Source organism: Astatotilapia calliptera, chromosome 23, assembly GCF_964374335.1.
Source record: "Astatotilapia calliptera chromosome 23, fAstCal68.1, whole genome shotgun sequence".
Classification (NCBI taxonomy): Eukaryota; Metazoa; Chordata; class Actinopteri; order Cichliformes; family Cichlidae; genus Astatotilapia; species Astatotilapia calliptera.
Genome location: NC_137443.1, coordinates 27,677,706 through 27,700,777, shown reverse-complemented (window position 1 = coordinate 27,700,777; position 23,072 = coordinate 27,677,706). Strand labels below are relative to the sequence as shown.

At 44.8% G+C, this 23,072-nt stretch overlaps 1 protein-coding gene across 3 annotated transcripts in view; it reads right to left on the bottom strand.

Annotated features, from left to right (window-relative positions):
- The window catches only part of mbd5 (methyl-CpG binding domain protein 5), a 57,343-nt gene that overhangs the window by 17,472 nt on the left and 16,799 nt on the right, over nt 1-23,072 (bottom strand). For all 3 annotated transcript variants that reach the window (XM_080297613.1, XM_026159964.2, XM_026159965.2), the window contains exons 2-5: nt 21,929-22,554; nt 15,159-15,261; nt 9,341-9,512; nt 1,232-3,619 (exon numbers count right to left, since the gene is read on the bottom strand). In XM_080297613.1, the coding sequence (XP_080153739.1) occupies nt 1,232-3,619; nt 9,341-9,512; nt 15,159-15,261; nt 21,929-22,041 (2,776 nt within the window). In that variant the 5' untranslated portion in view covers nt 22,042-22,554. The remainder of the gene's footprint in view (nt 1-1,231; nt 3,620-9,340; nt 9,513-15,158; nt 15,262-21,928; nt 22,555-23,072) is intronic.

The window sequence follows — 23,072 nt, the reverse complement described above, 5'->3', positions numbered from 1 at the left end:
ATAGACGTCAATGGCAGTGAATGAGTTAAAACAAAATATAATTTTACATTAAATAAAAAGGTTTTTAAACTTAATTAAAATAAAACATGTCTTAAATAAAATAAGTAAACTGTCATGTTTATTGCTGCCAAAAAAAAAGTTAAACACATTTGGACAGTGAAGGAATGTCAGGATTCTTGCTCAGAAAAAGGATCAACATGCTCTGAAGTCAGAGCGTGTTCCAGTCCACAAAAACCTTTTTTGTAACAAAATATCGATTTCTGCTGTCCCTATATCGATACATTATTAGCAAACAAAATATCACGATACTACACAGTATCGATTTCCCCCCCCCACCCCTAGTAAGTAGAATACGCTTGAATATTAAGCTACAGAAGCAGGCCTGGTGGATGTCTGAAGGTCTAAGTTTCCTAAAAGAAGGAGTTTCACATTTTACCCAAGTAGGCACTGTTCCTACACTAGAACAGACTTATTTTTCACCTCACAAGTAGAGATATATAAAATTAAAAATGTTGAGATTCTCCCAATTAGGGACTGAATATACTTGATGTATTGCAAGTTTTTCTATGCACGATGGTTAAAATGGCTTTATCGTAACCATCGAGTATAAATTGCCATGGCAATATTAAGCTGTCTGCATGTAATTCACTATAAGGTTTTTTTCTCCCTCCCACATGCTGCGAACGGATAATTAAAAAAACAAACAAACATTGAATGGCTGATTTGAATGAGTATACCAGTGCAATTTTAGGCACTATGTGGTTTAAAATAACATTTGTTTTTTGGAGGTTATTTAACCATATCGTGATATATATTGTGTATCGTGATGTAGCCAAGAAATATCAAATTAGATTTTCCTCATATTGCCCAGCCCTAATCCCAATCACATTGTCAGACCATTCCCCACTAGTACTTCTCTGGAACACAGGCCACGATGGGAGATTAAATGCATCCCTTCTGAATGATAAAGATTTCACTTCTTTCGTAGCACCAGAGTATTCAACATACATGGCAGTAAATGACACTCTAGTAACGTCTTCCCTTATAGTTTGAGATTGCATAAAATCATACCTTGATAGAGATGGTGTTACCTAGATGGAGGTTTTGAACAATGTGACAGGTTGTAATGAATCCTGAATAAACATTAAGATTATTGATGTTCAGCATTTTCCATACCTTCCTCCTGTTTCTACCTGTCATACAGCTAGAAGTAGGTTTAATCTCATCTCACCTGTCTCGGAGACGCTCTGGGTACAGCTTCCATCACCACCTCCATGTGGAATCACCATGTTAGTCCGTCCCATGCTATGAAGCTGTGAGGGGTGGGGGCCAGGATGCGATAGTGGTGGGGGGTTAGTGTTTGGGCGCCCCAGCGCTATGCCGTCAGGTCCCACCAGTGTGCCGCCTGGCCCCATAGGCCCACAGTTACTCATGGAGGATGCCTGCATCTGAGCCATCATGTCCGGGAACTGGCCTGGACGTGGGCCCAAGTGGCCCCCAGAGGTGTCCATGTTCTGGCAGTGCTGCAGGGTTTCCCCTGGACCCCGCAGCCTCTGCTGGACAAGGAGGTTCTGCTGAGTGCCACCGGGGACCATGCCGGTATTGTCGTTGTAGTGTAGCGGTGCGACTCCTGAAGCGCCGGATGCCGGTCCGGGGTTTAGACCTGGACGATGACCACTGCCTGCCAGGTTGTGAGAACTGTGGCTGCTCATGGACTGAAGAAGCTGGGCCATGGAGGTGTTCGGGTGAAGGTTTCCGAGTCGTCCCACTTTTCGTAGCTGCTCAGTGGCACTGGGGCCCGGCATGTGGTGTCCTCCTATGCCTGGCTTGCTGAGCATGCTATACACCATGTTGTTGTCATGGTTTACGGCACCGCTCCCGGATGATTGCTTTCGTTTGCGCATGGGATCCCTCTGCTGGGCCATGAGCTTGTCTCTGAGAGCTGCCCGGCCGCTCTGGCCCTCAGGAGTGTTGAGCAGCATGGTGGAGTTTGGCGGGAGCATGGGATTTAAAGTGCTGTGTCCTTCCATGCCTCGAGGGCCACTCACGGGGCCAGGATGCCCTCCACCCCCTCCATTACCTCCGCCACCTGCCCCCATGCCTGACATACCAACACCACCAGCAGCCATGCCAGTAGTGCTGTTGCCAGCAGCGCTGAGTTTGTTTTGATTTGCTAGCTGTGCTTTGGCTGCGGCTGACAGGAGGCTGCTGGCGGGGAAGGAAGCGGCATTCTGTTGGTTGAGGATCTGGTTGAGGGGCATCCCCAGGAGTCCCGGGTGACCCTTCTGGGAAGCACTGGGCGTGGCCAGAGAAGATGACGAGGAGGAGGAAGAGGTTGGAGAGTACATGGGATTGCCGTGCTGCTGGGCGCCAATTGAATTTGCCATACCGGGCAGCAGCTGGGAGTCTTTGTACTGATGGAGTGCATCGGTTTTGTTAGTGGAGGGGCTGGAGGGCATGGCGGGCCTGGGAGACCCCATAGCTGATCGAGGGGAACGAGGAGGAACCTTTATGGTGCCACACGGGGCCTGATGTCCCGAGGGCATCGCAAAGTTACCGTGGTCAGAGGAGGTGGAGGATGAACGCGAGCGATGAGGGGAGGCCTCTATTCTCCCAAGCGCAGGCCCAGCCATGTGGACAGGTGAGGTAACGGGGGAGGGAGACATGGAGGAAGCCGGACCACCCTGCTGAGTCCTTTGAACATGGCCACCATGACCCACAGGCCCAGGCTTCACTGTGGGTAACGGTAAGTTGCTTGGCAAGGGAACAATGGCGGGAGGGGGTATGTTTACATTCATCACTGGTACCTGAGAGTGGATGTTAGGCTGGAAGTTGGAGGGTGTTGGGGCATTGGTGGGAGTCAGGCTGACTGGCTTGTTAGGGATGGGGTCCAGGATGCCTAAGGGGTCCTTTTCAGACGTTAACTGCCTTTTCTGGAGGGCACAGGATGGCGGTATGGATGGAGGGGGCGGTACAGGGTGCACAGGGGGCTGTGTTTTATGGTGAAATGTTGCACGGGGCATATCCATACCAGGGGGGAAGTTCCCCCGCGGCATGTTCATGTTAATGACAGGGCTTTTGGCAGTGGCCGTTGGGGAGAGGGGCGTGCTAGTCCTTCCTGTCATGGCACACGATGGCTGGCCCGCTGGGGAGCCGTGAAGCATCACACTAGGCGGGGAAAGAGGTGTCCTAGTGTTTCCGTGGATAGAGGCTGAGCCAGGGCTACCGCCTCCTGGAAACCCACAAGGATTGGTCCTTGTAAAGCCCTCAGGGCTGCCCAGAGTTTCTGTACTGGGAGACTGCGAGCCATCTCCATAAAGCTTAGCACCAGATGGAGGTGGGCTCAACATGCCTCCATACCCGGACCGGTAAGGGGATTTAGGGCCTGGCTCCCCGCTGCCCAGCCTCTGCAGCCTGGGGTACCCAGGGTAATGCTCTGGCTGCTGGGCTCCACCCAACTCCTGGGGTGGATACAGCCTCTGCTGCTGCTGTCCGCCTGCCATCATCACCTTGAAAGGGTTCTTACAGTCAGGGCCAACAGAGTTGGGCACGCCATCGTGGGGTTTAGTCCTTATTGCTCGTTGAGTTGTGGAATGCACAGCAACCACAGATGATGTACCTTAAAGAGAAAAAAAAAGACAGAAAAGGAAAGTCTGAGTTAAACCAGGACCAACAGCTTGGAGAAAACATTAGTCAGAAGAAGAAAGTAACTATTATTCACCTCCATGTGTAGTTTAACTCAAAATGTAGGACTTTAATAGGCTGGCAAGTTATTTACCAAGAGAGCCTTCTTCCTTCTTGGAAATATCGCTAGAATAAGACAATTATACACAACATATACAAGATGGCGCTGGAGTGACGGCAGCCTTTCCAAGTAGCTCTGCAACACCGCACCTTTTTCTTAACTTTAACTTTTTTTAGACTAGGCTTTAAAACTTTATTTCACCTTCCTCTAGTTACTCTACTTATACCTCTTAGATATAGTGATACAAGATGGATAATGCTCCTCCCTTAGTTATGCTGCAATCCGGTTGTTCAGTCTGACGTCACTAGCCGTGTCTGGGTCTAAACTCCGCTGCAGGTCCATATATCAAACGATCACTATGGCATTACTGAGAGTTGAAAAACTGTCTAAAGTCTTTCATCTTTAATAAAATGATCAGCGTTCTGCTCTACCAGGTGTAACAATTGAGTTTAACATCCAGGCATCCATGAAAACGGAATTTATGACATTTAACGGAGTTAGAAGTTAACAGGAAGTTAGCTCGCTAGCTTCTATCTAAATACAATATAGCATGTCCTGACTGCGGGGTTTTGGAAACAAATTAAAACGTACAGCTCTGTTATCACTTCCAGCATAAATGAAGACAGAAAACTAAACAGCAGTGATGTTTGTAGGGTTACTGAAGTTGGGCTAGCTGGTATATAATGATGTGCTACGTGACCGCTAGCGACACAGCTATGTTAGCATAATATAAACAAGCTAACTTTTTTTCCACTCGATAAAAGTTAACGTGAGTGTTCTCGGTGGTCAGGAACAAATGTAATCGCATGGCAGGATGCTGTAAAAGGACCAAACTTCAGCCAGGAGAACAACTGAGATAATCCATCCACAATACGAGCTTAGTCATTCATATACTGCTGCATGGGCTGGGCTGTAGTTACATCCTAAGGTTTTAAAAACTGAGCTTAAATAAATGATTAGCGGTAATAAAAGCCGAGGGAGGTCAACAGTGATCACTGACTGTTTTAGGAGCTTTTTGAGATCAAATAGAAGAAAATACATAACATTAAACATGTTAACAACACAAAAGCCATATTAAACGCAGACTACTTTAGACCCGGAAGTAAGATTCGTCGCGTCATCACTGAACAACCGGATAGATGTAGGCTGCCGGGGGATTCCCATGATGCATTGAGTTTTTCCTTTCCAGTCACCTTTCTCACTCACTATGTATTAACAGACCTCTCTGCATTGAATCATACTTGTTATTAACCTCTGTCTCTCTTCCACAGCATGTCTTGTATCCTGTCTTCCTTCTCTCACCCCAACCGGTCGCAGCAGATGACCACCCCTCCCTGAGCCTGGTTCTGCCGGAGGTTTCTTCCTGTTAAAAGGGAGTTTTTCCTTCCCACTGTCGCCAAAGTGCTTGCTCATAGGGGGTCATATGATTGTTGGGTTTTTCTCTGTATCTATGAAGCGCCTTGAGGCGATTTTTGTTGTGATTTGGCGCTATATAAATAAAATTGAATTGAATTGAATTGAATTAATGCACTTTTTAAAACTTCTGGAACCAGCTCCTTCATCTATTCGAGAGCGGAGCTGCTGGCACTAAGAACAAAGGGACAGATCGGCATGCGACACAACATCCCGGCTGAGATAAAGAGGAGCTACAGAGGCTGCAAAGCTGGAGCGAGGAGAGCGGATCACCGGAGGCGATTCAAACCATCAATCCCGACAGTTAATGGGCAACGTGAACTCGTTACAGAGTGTAGCTTACCGTGAGTGTAGCTTGTTTATCTTCACGGAGACGTGGCTAACCGAGCTAACGCCACAGGCTAATGTAGACCTATGCGGTTTCACATCCGTGAGAGCCGATAGGGACACGCAGGCCAGCGGAAAAAGCAGAGGTGGGGGACTCATTGTCTACGTTAACAACAGATACTGTAACCCTGGACACGTCTCCGTTAAAGTTTCGGTATGCCGCCCGGACCTGAAGCTGCTAGCTGTTAGCGTGCGGCCATATTATCTACCTCAGGAGTTCAGTCATGTGATCTGTGTGTGTGTTTACATCCCTCCGAGGGCCGACGCAGCAGCTGCCTGTGAGAAAATACACACAGTCAAAGCAAGACTTCAGACACAAAACCCCGAGGCTTTCATTATTATATCTGGAGACTTTAATCATGCCACACTGGACTCTACTCTGGCTGCTTTTCACCAGTTTGTGAATTGTCCCACAAGGAGCAACAGGACAATTGACCTACTGTATGCTAATGTGAGCAATGCATACAGAGCCACCCCCCTCCCCCCACTAGGGAAGTCAGACCACAACCTGGTTTACCTACAGCCACAATACACACACCTCGTCCAAAGGCAGCCTGTCACAACGCGCTCCATCCGGAGATGGACCCCAGAAAAGGAGGATGCTCTGAGAGACCGCTATGACACCACAGACTGGGATGTGCTTCTGAGCCCACATGGTGAGGACATAGAGGGGGCGACACACTGTCTTACAGACTACCTCAACTTTTGTGTGGACACAGTCGCCCCTGCTAAGACGGCATGGTGTTATCCTAATAATACTTCCGTGGGTAACACAGGAAGTCAAAGCTGTCCTCAACATGAAGAAGAAGGCTTTCAGGAGCAAAGTGAAGGTGGAGATGAAAGCAGCACAGCAGGAGGTGAAACGCTGCCTGAGGGAAGCAAAGGACACCTACAGGAGGAAGGTGGAGCAGAAGTTGGAGAGGAACAATATGAGGGAGGTCTGGAATGGTGTGAAAACCATCACAGGCCACAACACCAAGAAAAGCACAGTGGGGGGGGACTGTGGAGAAGGCAAACAAACTCAACAACTTCTTCAACAGATTTGACCAGCCCACAACCCCCCCACCCTCACCCTCACCTTTACTACAGAGTCCTCTCCCCACTCTCCTACCTCCCTCGCTTTCCCCCCTTCCTGACACCATGACACCCCCCTCCTCCAATCCCTCTCTCAGCAGCAAGACATCTCCCCCCCCCTCCTCCCAAACATCTCCCAGTGTCACAGTGGATCAGGTCAGGAGACAACTGAGGAAGCTTCGCCCCAGAAAGGCAGCAGGCCCAGACAAGGTGTGTCCTAGGATGCTAAAGGCATGTGCTGCTGAACTTGGGGAGCCGCTACAACGAGTCTTCAATCTCAGTCTGCGACTGGGGAGAGTGCCCGCCCTATGGAAGACATCCTGCATCATCCCGGTCCCCAAAAAGAACCGGCCCAATGAGCTGAATGACTTCCGACCGGTGGCACTGACGTCACATCTTATGGAGACTCTAGAGCGGCTCTTCCTCAACAACCTCCGACCACAGGTACAACATGCCCAGGACCCACTACAGTTTGCATACAAGGCAGATGTCGGAGTGGAGGATGCCATCCTGTACCTCCTGCATAGAGCCCACTCACACCTGCATGGGGGAAAAGGCACGGTCAGGATCCTGTTTCTTGACTTTTCCAGTGCCTTTAATACCATCCGGCCCTGTATGCTTCAGGAAGAACTGAACAGGATGGAGGTGGACCCCTGCCTGGTCGCTTGGATCTCCGACTACCTCACCGACAGACCACAGTACGTCAGGCTGAAGGACATCACGTCTGACACAGTGGTCAGCAGCACAGGAGCACCACAGGGAACTGTGCTGTCCCCTCTTCTCTTCACCCTGTACACCTCTGACTTCTGCTACAACTCTGAATTATGCCACATTCAGAAGTTTGCAGATGACACAGCCATCATGGGGTGTATCTGGGATGATCAGGAAGAGGAGTACAGAAGTCTGATGAGGAACTTTGTCGCATGGAGTCACACAAACCACCTGCAACTCAACACCTCAAAGACTAAGGAACTGGTTGTGGACTTCGGGAGGTCCAGAGAAGGTCCACTGCCAGTTCAGATAGAGGGGGAGGAGGTGGAGGTGGTCAACAAGTACAAGTACCTCGGGCTGTGGGTGGACAATAAACTGGACTGGTCATGCAACACAGAGCACCTGTATAAAAAAGCCCAAAGCCGACTGTACTTCCTCAGGAGGCTGAGGTCTTTTAACATGTGCAGGAAGCTCCTGAGGATGTTTTACCAGTCAGTGGTTGCTGGAGTACTTTTCTATGCTGTGGTGTGCTGGGGGAGCAGCACAGCAAAGAAGGACTCATCCAGGCTGGAGAAACTGATCAGGAGGGCTAGCTCTGTGGTCGGCATGAAGCTGGACACTCTGGTGACAGTGGCAGAGAAAAGGACATTAAAGAAACTGATGGACATTATGGACAATGCCAGGCATCCTCTGCACACGGCCATTAACAACCAGAAGAGTCTGTTCAGTGACAGGTTGCTTCTCCCAAAGACAAGAACTAACAGACTTAAAAACATCCTTTGTCCCACACGCCATCAAACTGTTTAACTCCTCTCTGGAGGGGAGAGGGAGGGGAAACAGGAGGACAAAGGAGGGGGGAACAACTAAGCTGTAGTGCCTCTTCACCTCACTGTGCAATACCTTTGTGCAATACTTTTGTTAATAGTCAACGGTGCAATAGACTCCATACTTGAAATGTGCAATTCACTTGTATTTTTATTTTTATTCCTATTTATTCTATTTATCCCCTTCGTATATTTTATTTATATATATATGTGTGTGTGTGTGTGTGTGTGTGTGTGTGTGTATATATATATATATATATATATATATATATATATATATATATATATATATATATATATATATATATATATATATATATATATATATATATATGTGTGTGTGTGTGTGTGTGTGTGTGTGTGTGTGTGTGTGTGTGTGTGTGTGTGTATATATATATATATATATATATATATAAAAATATTCTGTAACTGTAACTTCTGTCGGTGTTGTGCTTTTGGAAACCGAATTTCCCAGAGGAACCCACCCGAGGGATTAATAAAGTTTTATCTTATCTTATCTTATCTCTTAATTCCTAACTCAACGTGATTATGAAACACTTGTGCATTCACTTCAAATGAACCAGATTATTGTGGTGCTCGCTATGCTGGACTCCCTAATAATACAAACTGAGAATAATCTAAAAAGTTCTTAAACACACACCTTTTTAATCTTACATATAACTGACTTTCAGTAGTACAACTGTAAAGGTGGATTGACCATTAGCAGACACAAAACAGATAGGTGATTTCTTGATTATTTTCATATTACTCTATATCTATTACTTCCAAGTTTGTGTCAATAAATTTCTCTCTGCATCTCCCTCTCTCTTCTTTTTCTCTGTTTTATACATCTTAAAGTATGATTTATATATGAATAGACGGTAATTTTAAGTATTTATGATTGTCTTTATTTTCGAGTTCAAATAAAAGTGAGTGGATTTGACAGAATATCACAGAGGCAACGTGAAAGGCCTGAAAACCTCCAAATATTTCATTTGCTTATTGTGTATAAGTTCAGCTAGAATTTTGAACTTCTACAATGGATAAATTACTTACCAAACTCACTGATATTTTCCAAAACTAGGACGTAAATTACATCAACACTGTCCTCTTTCATTTGGATTTATTGGAGCTAACTTCCAAGTGTCCTGACAAATGGTTTCAGAGCTGTAACGTATACTCGTACCTCCTCCTGAACTGGTCAGTGCCAGAGGCGGGTGCGTCTCCATGCTCTTGTGCAGTGTGGCCACAGCCAGCAGCTTCCTCTTGTGAATGCAGAGTTTGGTGACATCTTCGTCTGCTTTCACATCCTCCGCTGTCCTCTGTTTGACAGCTGCCCCGGGGTCGAAGTTGAACACCTGAGGAGATAAATAAAAGTGGATAGAAGTCACTGAACTGACTTGGTCATTGTTTTGCTTGTTTACTCACAATCATCAAAGGAGCTTGCAAAGAAAAGCGTCTGGACTTCTTTAAGTTGCTTGAAGATGTTTCACCTCAGAACTGAAGAAGCTTCTTCAGTTCTAAGTAGTTTAAGTTTACTCACAATCTTTTTGCTTAATTAATTTACGTTTTGCACCATGTTTCTGTGCTCTCATGCAATGGCCTTTATTGTTAGCCATTTAATTGGTTTTATTCCCCATTTTCTGTCATATATACATATACAGTGGGGCAAAAAAGTATTTAGTCAGCCACCGATTGTGCAAGTTCCCCCACTTAAAATGATGACAGAGGTCAGTAATTTGCACCAGAGGTACACTTCAACTGTGAGAGACAGAATGTGAAAAAAAATTCCATGAATCCACATGGTAGGATTTGTAAAGAATTTATTCGTAAATCAGGGTGGAAAATAAGTATTTGGTCACCTCAAACAAGGAAAATCTCTGGCTCTCACAGACCTGTAACGTCTTCTGTAAGAAGCTTTTCTGTCCCCCACTCGTTACCTGTATGAATGGCACCTGTTTGAACTCATCTGTATAAAAGACACCTGTCCACAGCCTCAAACAGTCAGACTCCAAACTCCGCCATGGCCAAGACCAAAGAGCTTTCGAAGGACACCAGGAAAAGTATTGTAGACCTGCACCAGACTGGGAAGAGTGAATCTACAATAGGCAAGCAGCTTGGTGTGAAAAAATCAACTGTGGGAGCAATCATCAGAAAATGGAAGACATACAAGACCACTGATAATCTCCCTCGATCTGGGGCTCCACGCAAGATCTCATCCCGTGGGGTCAAAATGATCATGAGAACGGTGAGCAAAGATCCCAGAACCACACGGGGGGACCTGGTGAATGACCTGCAGAGAGCTGGGACCAAAGTAACAAAGGTCACCATCAGTAACACACTACAACGGCAGGGAATCAAATCCCGCAGTGCCAGACGTGTTCCGCTGCTGAAGCCAGTGCATGTCCAGGCCCGTCTGAAGTTTGCCAGAGAGCACATGGATGATACAGCAGAGGATTGGGAGAATGTCATGTGGTCAGATGAAACCAAAGTAGAACTTTTTGGTATAAACTCAACTCGTCGTGTTTGGAGGACGAAGAATACTGAGTTGCATCCCAAGAACACCATACCTACTGTGAAGCATGGGGGTGGAAACATCATGCTATGGGGCTGTTTTTCTGCCAAGGGGACAGGACGACTGATCCGTGTTAAGGACAGAATGAATGGGGCCATGTATCGTGAGATTTTGAGCCAAAGCCTCCTTCCATCAGTGAGAACTTTGAAGATGAAACGAGGCTGGGTCTTCCAACATGACAATGATCCAAAACACACCGCCCGGGCAACAAAGGAGTGGCTCTGTAAGGAGCATTTGAAAGTCCTGGAGTGGCCTAGCCAGTCTCCAGACCTCAACCCCATAGAAAATCTGTGGCGGGAGTTGAAAGTCCGTGTTGCTCGGCGACAGCCCCAAAACATCACTGCTCTCGAGAAGATCTGCATGGAGGAATGGGCCAAAATACCAGCTACTGTGTGTGCAAACCTGGTAAAGACCTATAGTAAACGTTTGACCTCTGTTATTGCCAACAAAGGTTATGTTACAAAGTATTGAGTTGTATTTTTGTTATTGACCAAATACTTATTTTCCACCCTGATTTACGAATAAATTCTTTACAAATCCTACCATGTGGATTCATGGAATTTTTTTTCACATTCTGTCTCTCACAGTTGAAGTGTACCTCTGGTGCAAATTACTGACCTCTGTCATCATTTTAGGTGGGGGAACTTGCACAATCGGTGGCTGACTAAATACTTTTTTGCCCCACTGTATATGTATATACACTGTTAATCAAATTCACCATACCCAGGATGCCTTTTTCATATCTGTCTTTATTTATCAACACATTATCAATCGGGTCAAGCGGTCACACAAAGGTTGAGCACCTCCCCAATGAGAAAAAAAGTGAAGTGCACTGGCAGCACAACAACTGGTTTTACAAAGGAAGATAAAACTGATATAAAACGACATAAAGCAGACTGAAACCAGCACAGCTGCTGCAGACAGCTCAGCAGACTGCGAGTGAGAGTGAAGCGCATTAAAAGCACCGTGTGAATGTGAGAGAGCTTTAAGTGCTTTGGTCAGTACGACTAAAAAGGTGCTGCTGTAATACTAAAGTTTAGCCTATTTGTATCCAGGAAAAAAAAAACCTGACAGCAGAGATCAACTGGGACCTCTATCATTAAGGTTCCAGTCACATCAGAGCAAGCAGTCTTCTCATGACTAGTAAAAGAGCTAACTTGTCATCCAGGAGTTGAGCATGCAACCTCTGGGCAACACTTTCAATCTCAAGATCACTATACAGGCAACCTGTCTTCAAACAATCACAGTCCAACTCAGATTGACTGCAATCACCCTCAGATTGGTGAAGGTTTGCAAACAACTGCCAAATAATTTATAAACACAGTCCGATTGCCAACATATGCCTGAGTTTCACTTCTGCAGGGAGTCTTTGCAGAGCCAGGTTTTCTTTTTTTTTTTGTTTGCTTTTTAACTTCTTCATAAAATTCTAATGTCCATTTCAGTAGTTTCAGCAATCTCCCAGTAGGAACTCCATATTTACATTGATTATTATTCTTTAAACTGAGGTGATGATTGTTTGTCTCATTGATAAATAAAAAACTGTAGCTGGAAATGCACAGGAGGAGCTAACGGTGCAGAACAGGTTGCTCACAATAGTTGTTGGCTGCTTCAATCCAACACATTTCTTGGGAGGTGCAACTCAGGTTACAGCATAGGATTTTCAGTTATGTTGTAAGTTAGGACGTACATTTCCGGCAGAAGTCTAAATACTATAATCAATCTGAGTCAGTCTGTAAAAACGAGTGCAGACTGACAACTACTTCCTGCAACGCAACTCTTTGCAGTAGGGGACTAAATGTAACTGGTTGTATTCCGATTGTATCACTATATAAAAGAAAGGGTGTAGAACACCTATGGCTGCTATAATTTTATTAATACTGCAGGTCTGCAATCACTGTTTTCCTCAGTCTGATTGTAGCACGAAACAGAGTTGTTTTCATTACACTAAAGGTTAATATTTCGAAACTTCTTTTTTTTTTAATGTGAACGACAAACACTGGTGTTTGAGGCTATTCGCAACGCTAATAAAAGGTCAACAACTGCCCTTGTTTGCCCAGAGGGATCTTTTAGGAATGATGACACCATTTTCCAGAGAAATTACTGGTGAGTGCAAGCTGATTTCATACCCGTTAATGTCAAATCTTAAACAAAGCTTGCTAAGGAGCAGCTTAATTCTCCAGCATAGGTTACTATAGTTATGAGAAGTAAACCTTCATCTTCCTAACACTGAAATTTCCTCACTGCGCCCAAATCCTGCTTCAGAGTGCAGGCCTCAGGTAAAGCCAGCATGCCACAACAATGCCCAGTCATCCGAGAGTGGCTGGGGAAGGATCTTCAAGGAATCGTCCAAGAAATTCCTGTGAATATCAAATAGTATTTTTCCTTGACATACCTGTGCAAAATCAGTACGCATGAAAAACCCTGCTTAAACAGTCCTCTTAGATCAGTGCACACAGAAACATAGATATCCACCCATCCATCCAGTCACCCGTGGGCTTCTAGAGCAACTGCAATTCTTTCAAGAGAAAACTGGGATCTCCTGTGATCATGGATTCACAGATAACAGTAAGCTTATTATCACGCTTTGCAACTAATCAGAGCTCCCCACAAAAAAAGGAAAAGAAAAAAAAGAAAGAAAAGAAAGCATGCTGTGGGCCCAGAATAAGGATGGTGAGGATCAGTTTTGAGGCCAGGAAGCTGCTTCCCCGAGCCACGTGACCACCCCTGAATATTATGTAAATCACATCCAGGTCTGGCAGCACACTATATTTTCCTCACGCTCATCATCTCTTGGGGCTGTCTTAACAGCACAGGCTGTGATGTACATAGACTAAATCGCAGATAAACATGGAGGCAGCGGCTCTCCCAAGCACCTCATGATATGAGATATGTGATATCCCACATCTTAAGACGGTTAAGATGTAAAAGTGAACTAATGTTTAAGACCAGAAAATGAGTCTTAAAAAATATTTGCATCTTCATTTTCAGATACTAAGAAGACAGCAGGGAGGGGGCACTCATAAGGGAAGACGTGCAGCTACAAAATCATTCTGATAATGGCGTGGAGTGTTGGGGACAAATTTAGCATCAGGAAGGATAATCGGTCAGATTACCCCGTGTAATGTGACGCCTCACATAACCCCAACATTTGTAGTTTGGTCGTACAGAGATCAGTGGGTCAGCTTGGGTTCATTTCATACATCCTAAGTATGAAATAGGAGAGGATTATGCTACAGGAGAGCTTTTCCTGTATACTCTTTTATAATTTCACTCCTGCAATTCACTCTAAGCCACACTGATTTGAGTCTCTGCACACTTTGAAGAATAAAACTTCAGAACCACCATTCAAAGCTGTCAGAGCAGACAATAGAGGCAGTGGTCCTGAATGGAAACTAGAAGACTCTAAAGTAGAAACTTTGTGACCATACATAACAAAGTAGTTTTTGGAGTTTCTCATCCCGTAGACTCCCAACTCTTCCATTTTGAGCCCAGTATAGGGGACCACCAAAACAACCGCCTAATTGGCATTATCGGTAAGGAAAACTGGAAAGACTGGATGCTAATGGTTTAGCAGCAAGTGAACTTTCAAAATAAGAGTGTGGGGAGTGTCCACTCTAGGGAGTGGCCTAAAAACTGGTTGCCAACCACCTCACTTATTGCCAATGGCTGCACAAACACCGACACCGTGGTCCAGTGACGAAGTGAAGATGCTTACTTTCGGTTTAGCAGCAGGCACACCATCACCTTTATACCTACCACATCCTACATTTTTGTGTTGTTTTTGTTGCATATACAAATGACATGACGGGTCTTTTGGCAGTGTTGCTTTAACAGCCCAAAGCACTGAATTGTAATGGAAAACGACTGAAACCGAGTAGAATCGAGTGGAGAAGGTACTAGTGGAAAAGAGGCATATGTAGCAGTGCTATATATGCCTCCTGCTTTCCTGTCCATTCTGTGTTTATACTGCACTGTAAAATAACGGCCCAAAAAATGCCAAAGATGAGATTTAACTTGTGATTTTGTTTAATAGGATAAAACTGACAGTTTGTATAAATAAATGTAATTTTTGCTTATACAGTTTGTGTTTTTCCTTTCTGCATAACAATAACTGAAAACTGTGATGGTGTTACATTAAATCTCTACTGTAAATAAAGGAAACAGCAGTTATCACTGTACAATCAAGTTGCCTGATGATTAGAGCTCTGAAAGGAGCCTGTACAAACAAACACCACACACCAGTTTAAATTTAGGGGTCCTTGTTTAGCCGTAATTTGTGGAGAACAGAATTTTAATTTCCGTCGCAGATTGGCTCCTCCATCTTAATCTCTAAATAGCGAATCATCTGGAGCTCAGATTGGAGCAGCTGTAAAAATCTCACTGTGTTTTAATCAGAGCCAAAAGAAAACAAATAAATAAATAAATATACCTTTTGGAGGATGAGTGGGCACTCCAGGCCGCATTTGCAGGTTCCATCTGTCAGCAGGTAGGTCCTCACCTGCTCCAAGCTGGACAGCACCGAGCCACTGGGACTGCACACAGAGAACAACAACAAGGTGAGGCTGAAGCTGAAGCTGGCAATGATCCACAGCAAAAATGCTCCTTCTGGGAAGCTTGCTGAAACACCCGTTTGAAATAAGATTCAACATTTTTAGACTGGAGCTCCTGAACACTGATCTTTAGTGTTAACGTGGAAGAAGAAAAGAAACACGATGGACACAAACTTTTTTTTTCCCCCTTCTCTGAGGCAGGTTAGCAGCTCCTTCAGACTGTTTTTGGATAGTAGTTAGCATGAAATCAACCGCGGAGGAATAATCTCCATCTACATGTATTAAAACACCTGACCTGAACAATATATATGCACTTTACATGAAGACAGAAAATAATTAGATTAGATTAGATAGAACTTTATTAATCCCTCGGGTGGGTTCCTCTGGGAAATTCGATTTCCAAAAAAGCACAGCACCGACAGAAGTTACAGAGTTACAGAATATTTTATATATATATATATATATATATATATATATATATATATATATACAGAGACAATATAAATAAAATATATGAAGGGGATAAATAGAATAAATAGGAATAAAAAATAAAAATACAAGTGAATTGCACATTTCAAGTATTGAGGTCTATTGCACTGTTGACTATTTACAAAAAGTATTGCACAAGGTATTGTACAGTGAGGTGAAGAGGCACTACAGCTTAGTTGTTCCCCCCTCCTTTGTCCTCCTGTTTCCCCTCCCTCTCCCCTCCAGAGAGGAGTTAAACAGTCTGATGGCGTGTGGGACAAAGGAGTTTTTAAGTCTGTTAGTTCTTGTCTTTGGGAGAAGCAACCTGTCACTGAACAGACTCTTCTGGTTGTTAATGGCCGTGTGCAGAGGATGCCTGGCATTGTCCATAATGTCCATCAGTTTCTTTAATGTCCTTTTCTCTGCCACTGTCACCAGAGTGTCCAGCTTCATGCCGACCACAGAGCTAGCCCTCCTGATCAGTTTCTCCAGCCTGGATGAGTCCTTCTTTGCTGTGCTGCTCCCCCAGCACACCACAGCATAGAAAAGTACTCCAGCAACCACTGACTGGTAAAACATCCTCAGGAGCTTCCTGCACATGTTAAAAGACCTCAGCCTCCTGAGGAAGTACAGTCGGCTTTGGGCTTTTTTATACAGGTGCTCTGTGTTGCATGACCAGTCCAGTTTATTGTCCACCCACAGCCCGAGGTACTTGTACTTGTTGACCACCTCCACCTCCTCCCCCTCTATCTGAACTGGCAGTGGACCTTCTCTGGACCTCCCGAAGTCCACAACCAGTTCCTTAGTCTTTGAGGTGTTGAGTTGCAGGTGGTTTGTGTGACTCCATGCGACAAAGTTCCTCACCAGACTTCTGTACTCCTCTTCCTGATCATCCCAGATACACCCCATGATGGCTGTGTCATCTGCAAACTTCTGAATGTGGCATAATTCAGAGTTGTAGCAGAAGTCAGAGGTGTACAGGGTGAAGAGAAGAGGGGACAGCACAGTTCCCTGTGGTGCTCCTGTGCTGCTGACCACTGTGTCAGACGTGATGTCCTTCAGCCTGACGTACTGTGGTCTGTCGGTGAGGTAGTCGGAGATCCAAGCCACCAGGCAGGGGTCCACCTCCATCCTGTTCAGTTTTTCCTGAAGCATACAGGGCCGGATGGTATTAAAGGCACTGGAAAAGTCAAGAAACAGGATCCTGACCGTGCCTTTTCCCCCATGCAGGTGTGAGTGGGCTCTGTGTAGGAGGTACAGGATGGCATCCTGTACCTCCGACACCCGCCTTGTATGCAAACTGTAGTGGGTCCTGGGCATGTTGTACCTGTGGTCGGAGGAGGTTGAGGAAGAGCCGCTCTAGAGTCTCCATAAGATGTGACGTCAGTGCCACCGGTCGGAAGTCATTCAGCTCATTGGGCCGGTTCTTTTTGGGGACTGGGACGATGCAGGATGTCTTCCATAGGGCGGGCACTCTCCCCAGTCGCAGACTGAGGTTGAAGACTCGTTGTAGCGGCTCCCCAAGTTCAGCAGCACATACCTTTAGCATCCTAGGACACACCTTGTCTGGGCCTGCTGCCTTTCTGGGGCGAAGCTTCCTCAGTTGTCTCCTGACCTGATCCACTGTGACACTGGGAGATGTTTGGGAGGAGGGGGGGGGAGATGTCTTGCTGCTGAGAGAGGGATTGGAGGAGGGGGGTGTCATGGTGTCAGGAAGGGGGGGAAGCGAGGGAGGTAGGAGAGTGGGGATTGGACTCTGTAGTGAAGGTGAGGGTGAGGGTGGGGGGGTTGTGGGCTGGTCAAACCTGTTGAAGAAGTTGTTGAGTTCGTTTGCCTTCTCCACAGTCCCCCCCACTGTGCTTTTCTTGGTGTTGTGGCCTGTGATGGTTTTCACACCATTCCAGACCTCCCTCATATTGTTCCTCTCCAACTTCTGCTCCACCTTCCTCCTGTAGGTGTCCTTTGCTTCCCTCAGGCAGCGTTTCACCTCCCGCTGTGCTGCTTTCATCTCCTCCTTCACTTTGCTCCTGAAAGCCTTCTTCTTCATGTTGAGGACAGCTTTGACTTCCTGTGTTACCCACGGTTTGTTATTAGGATAACACCGTACTGTCTTAGCAGGGGCGACCGTGTCCACACAAAAGTTGAGGTAGTCTGTAAGACAGTGTGTCGCCCCCTCTATGTCCTCACCATGTGGGCTCAGGAGCACATCCCAGTCATTATTGTCATTTACTTTCTCTTCATTTGTCTTTCCTCAAGGAAAATTGTGAAAATGTGGTTGTCTTAATAATGTGCTTCCCCTTTTTTGCTACATTTAGGCATAGTCAGGACAACATGAGCATCATAATGGTAAAGGAAAGGTGATTTAAGTGACTTAATGTGGCAAGGTTATTGGTCTGGGTATTTCAGAAACCATCACTAGAGTTTAGAGAAGATGACCTAAAAAAGAGAAATTATCCAGTGAGCGGCATTTCTCTGGGAGAAAATATCTTGTTGATGTCAGAGGTCAGAGGAGAAAGGCCAGACTGTTTCAAGCTCACAGGAAGGTAGCAGTAACTCAAACAACTACTCATTACAACCCAGATGTGCAGAAGAGCATCTCTGAATATGGATCAAATTCTCCAGTGCCTTGTTTAATCTATGACATGAAGCATTATGGCAGTTCTGGAGGCACACATTATGCAAAGTGTATCTAATACTTCAGTACACTTCTGTGAGCCATTTTGTGTACAGAAGCTACGCAATCAAGGACTTTTATTGTGAAAGGATGGAACACATGCACAGGACAAATTCGGTTTCTGGGTGATAATTGTTTTTAATCTAGGCCTAATATGCCTTTGTATCTTTACACTGGTTAAAGAAAGGAGAAACTTAGACATATAGGTTATTATGCAATGTTCTTACTAGTCGCGGCAGCTTGAGATAAAATTAGCCTGCATGTGGCCCATGTAATAATAAAAGGAGTCTGACACCCCTGGATGAAACATTAGAACGAGCTTTAACCAAAGACAGATATAAAAGGGGGTCTCTATGCACTCGAAGGCTGGCACAAAGAAACTACCTCTAAAGAAGAACAGTATGTACCGCTGGTAGTTCCTATCAAACATATACAGTGGCTGGTTGACAAACCAGCCAAAGACTGAATCATCAATCACTGTGGCTGTGAAAAAGAATGAAAAAAAAAAAAATCAACTGTGAGGATCATCCCTGAAGCAAAAGCATGCTTTCAAATGTAAAAGAACATCAGCAAATACAAGTGTGCTGTGACAGTATCAGGCCACGGTCACAGACAGGATTCTTTCCAACACCCAAAATAAACCTGACACCAGCCAACTGCTTCGGTTCATTGTGGTTGGTGAGCGCACGTGCCGGGAAGGACACCAAGTCACAGCCTACAAGGATTCGACTCATCGGAGGAGACCGACGAGTAGCAGTCGCTTTGTTAGTCATTTCACTGTCTGCAGCTTACCTGTGTCCGTGGGCTGATCAGTGGAGAAATTTGTGTGTCTAGTTCATGCCAAATGGAAACTAAATCAGGTGACTGTGACTGGACACAGGAAGCATCATCATCAAAGAGTTGCCATGCTTCTGCTCATCGATCAGTTAGAGAAACTCTACCCTGTGTGCACAGTAAACAAGCCTGCTGGGTGCTTTTTGAATTCAAATGACTGGGACCAAAACCTGACGCTTACCTTTGATACATGACATCAATCACCTCCGTTGTTCGTGAACACACTTTTAGTCATGATATAGACTAGGGCTGCACGATTTGCATGAAATGAGAATCACGATTTTTTGGCTTAGAATTGAGATCACGATTCTCTCACGATTTTCTTTTCCAGTATAAATATTTATTGCACTTATTAACTGCACATCAACTTCGTAACAGTTGAGACTGAACATAAAAACAATAAATAAACATAAAAACAACAAATGTCTCACGTTTTGTTGTTGCTGCAAAATGTTGTACTGCTTGAAATTCTGTCTCCACCATTGCTCGACGCTGCGTATATAGAGCAGGTAGTGCAACAATAGAAAAAAATAGTTGCGGGACGGCACTGTGTAGCGTTTGTCTAGGGTGTTGATCATTTTCCTAAATCCCTCGTTCTGCACAGTGTTGATGGGAGCCATATCTTTGGTCAGGTGATAAGTGATAGCCTCCGTAATTTCTTTGTGCCTGCGGGAGTTCGACGGGTATAGGGAAGCGCTGTATAAGGTTCCCGTTGTTGATGTTTGGGTGGTTGACCGGGACAGATTTTCTCCTGTCACTTTCTCGTCATCCCTGACGTGCTCTCCGTTGTTTTTTCCCTGCTAATTTTAGCATCACACGGCACAGCTTCTGTATCACGTGGTATAAGGCTCCGCCCTTGTCATTTGTTGAACAGGAAGAGTGAGCGCTTGTTTTCATGCAGATTACGTCCCGGACCAAAATGCGGTACAATCGCAGTCTTTTTTTTTCTTTTTTTTAAAAATCATTGTCATTTGGAAATGAGATCGCACATAAGTATGAATCGAGATCGCGATTTTCTAACGATTAATCGTGCAGCCCTAATATAGACTAGTGGTAATAATGAGCTGATAGATGTGGCGACAATTTTCATTTCTTCTTGACTCTTATAGGAACAAAATGATGCAATTTAAGATTGATTTAAAAAGACTGATACTCGATTGGTGGACGCCAGGGGTTAGACTTTCAGCCATTTAGCCCCACACATACACTCATTAAGAACATGACTGTCATGGTAATTTGGGGCAAAACAAGTTTGGATTTTTTTAACAATCCACACAGGCTCAAACATATACATACAGGCTCAAAATCTTTTAATAAGTGGTGCTGAAGGTTCTATGATGTCTCAACTTGGCTTTTTCTTTTTAGTGATCACAATTGACTAAAACTGGTAATTTCTTTGCAGCACGGAAAGGATTTGTTTAACAGCCCTTATTGGACTTACAAATGCTCAGAACAGTGGGGGAAGTCTATTGTAGCGGTCCCCAACCCCTGGGCCTCATCCGTGAGTCATTTGGTACCGTGCCGCGAGAGATGAGGCTCGGGTGTGAAATTTATGGTTTTCAGGGTTTTTATCGGTTTTGTATCGTCATTTTTTATTGTTTTTATCATCAACTTTGTTTCCCTGAGTCTTTTTCCATGTTTTATGAATAAATCTTCTTTTTTTGGTAATGGTACTGGCTTTATTTTGTTGTATTTATGCGCGACACCTTGAACGTCCGTGAAAATGTCGTCAGACATAAACCGGGCCGTGGTGCAAAAAAGGTTGCGGACCGCTGGTCTAAGGAACTCACTGAAGATCTAAGAAGGAGAATTGCAGATTTACACAAGTTAGGAAGGTCTAAATAACTGCAGACTCGAAGATCATCAGTTCAAACAATTGTAAGTACAAGTTATTCAGATGTGGAAAAAGACCCAAACTGTCACACAGGAAATTGGCTAGGATCTTCAGAAACAGCACAGAAACTACCAAGGTTCAAGCCTGACATGAACTGGAAACCTCTGGAACACCAGAGAGGGTGCCAATTAAGAAAGAAACCCCTGCTCCAATATAGACCTCTTTTTTTAACGTTTATTATGTGGCAAGACAACGATTGAACTTATATCGTTGCCTTGAGTTATAGTTGGAGTAAAGATGAGGCTTTCAAACCCAAGAACACTGCACCAACTGTCAAGCATGGTGGTGGTAGCATCATTCTCTGGGCCTGTTTTGCTGACAGTGGTAAAGGTGCACTGCACAAAGTGGATAAAAATCAAAAGTGGATGGATGAAACTTGGATTTCAGATGTAACTAAGTTTCTGAAATGGCCTTCCCAAATCCCCTATATATGCAAGTATATAGACAGTATAACAGAGCCTGTATTTATATATACTTTTGACCGTGTGTGGATTAGAGAAAATACAAAATAAATTGAAACTTGGGCACCCAGTACTTGTTTTATCAAGTCATTAAAGATGTATGATATACAATCATTCCAGAACAAAGAAAAGCTTAAAGAAATCATTAAAAGCCAGAAATTATCATGACATTCATGCCCATAATTAGTTTAAACATTTTATTAAACAGCTTTCAGTCTAAATGTACTGAGCATGTGCAGTGGTTCACAGATATATTTCTCTTAATCTGTAGCCATGTTTGCTTTGAAATCTCTGATGGTTTTGATCTCATTTTCTTACCTTATGTACACGACCCCTCCACCATGCTCTGTCTTGCGCTGCCAGCCAATGGGGACCTGGACAGGGACGGCCTGCCTCTCATCTCCTGCCTCGCAGTCCTTTCCGCCATTCATTGCTCCGCTGGTTTTACGCTCGACACCTCAGAGGTATATATATCAGACATCAACCAGTGTCTTCGCAATGCGCGTCATGTTTGTCTTCCAAAGCCGTGGCCGAGGTGGCGATAGGAGGGAGGGTTCAGGATGATGAATATTCACTTCAGAGTGGGAGTGTGCTCTCAGGTGGAGCTGATGGGGGATGGGGGTGCAGGGTGGGTAGGGTGAGGCGAGCTCACGGCAGACCCTACCCTTTGAGCTGCTTCATGGCCACGGTGCTGAACGGCGGGTGGACTTCCATTACTGCAGCTCGTCATTCGGAGCCATCCGACTCAGGAGGGGAGAAGGAGGAGGGGTGGGGGGTTGGGGTGAGGAATCGGCTGTGCGTTGAGGGGAGAGTCGCTTTACTTTTAATTTTTCACCATTTGTCTCTCACCGCCCAGAACAGGCTCCCCTCAGGCGGACATGTTGCGGACCATGTTCAACATATTGGTTCCCAAATGCAGTTGGGTAGTGGTATTCCCATGGTTCCTTTGAGGGCAGAGGAGAAAAGACAGAGGTGTAAGAACAAGAAACAAAGAATTACACATCAAAAATATTTAACAGGCGTACAGCCCTAATAGAAAATGATTTCTTAGTTAACAAAAGCACATCAAGAGCGCAACTCCCCCGAAGGGCAAGGGCTTCAGCTGCAGGGCGTTGCATTGAAAAGATAAAGTCCGTTGTACAGCCCTCCCCATGCCCGTTCATGAAACATTATACTTGATATGGTTTCCTTCTTTAATTTTTTTAAATTTTTTTGTATCCAGGTTTAAGTTTTACCTTGGGTGCTAACAATGAAGGTCAAGGCCAAATAATTACCCAATCCAGGTACTCATGTACCCGAAGGCCTAGTATATTGTTGTGAAATTGTGGGTAATATAAAAGTTTTTAAGTTTTTTTAAAATTTGGTGTCACCTTGACCTGATTTTCATGAAAATTAAATCAGCTTGAGCTGTTGTTGGTATCTACCATCACATAAAATTTGAAAATTATATCTTGTAAACTGT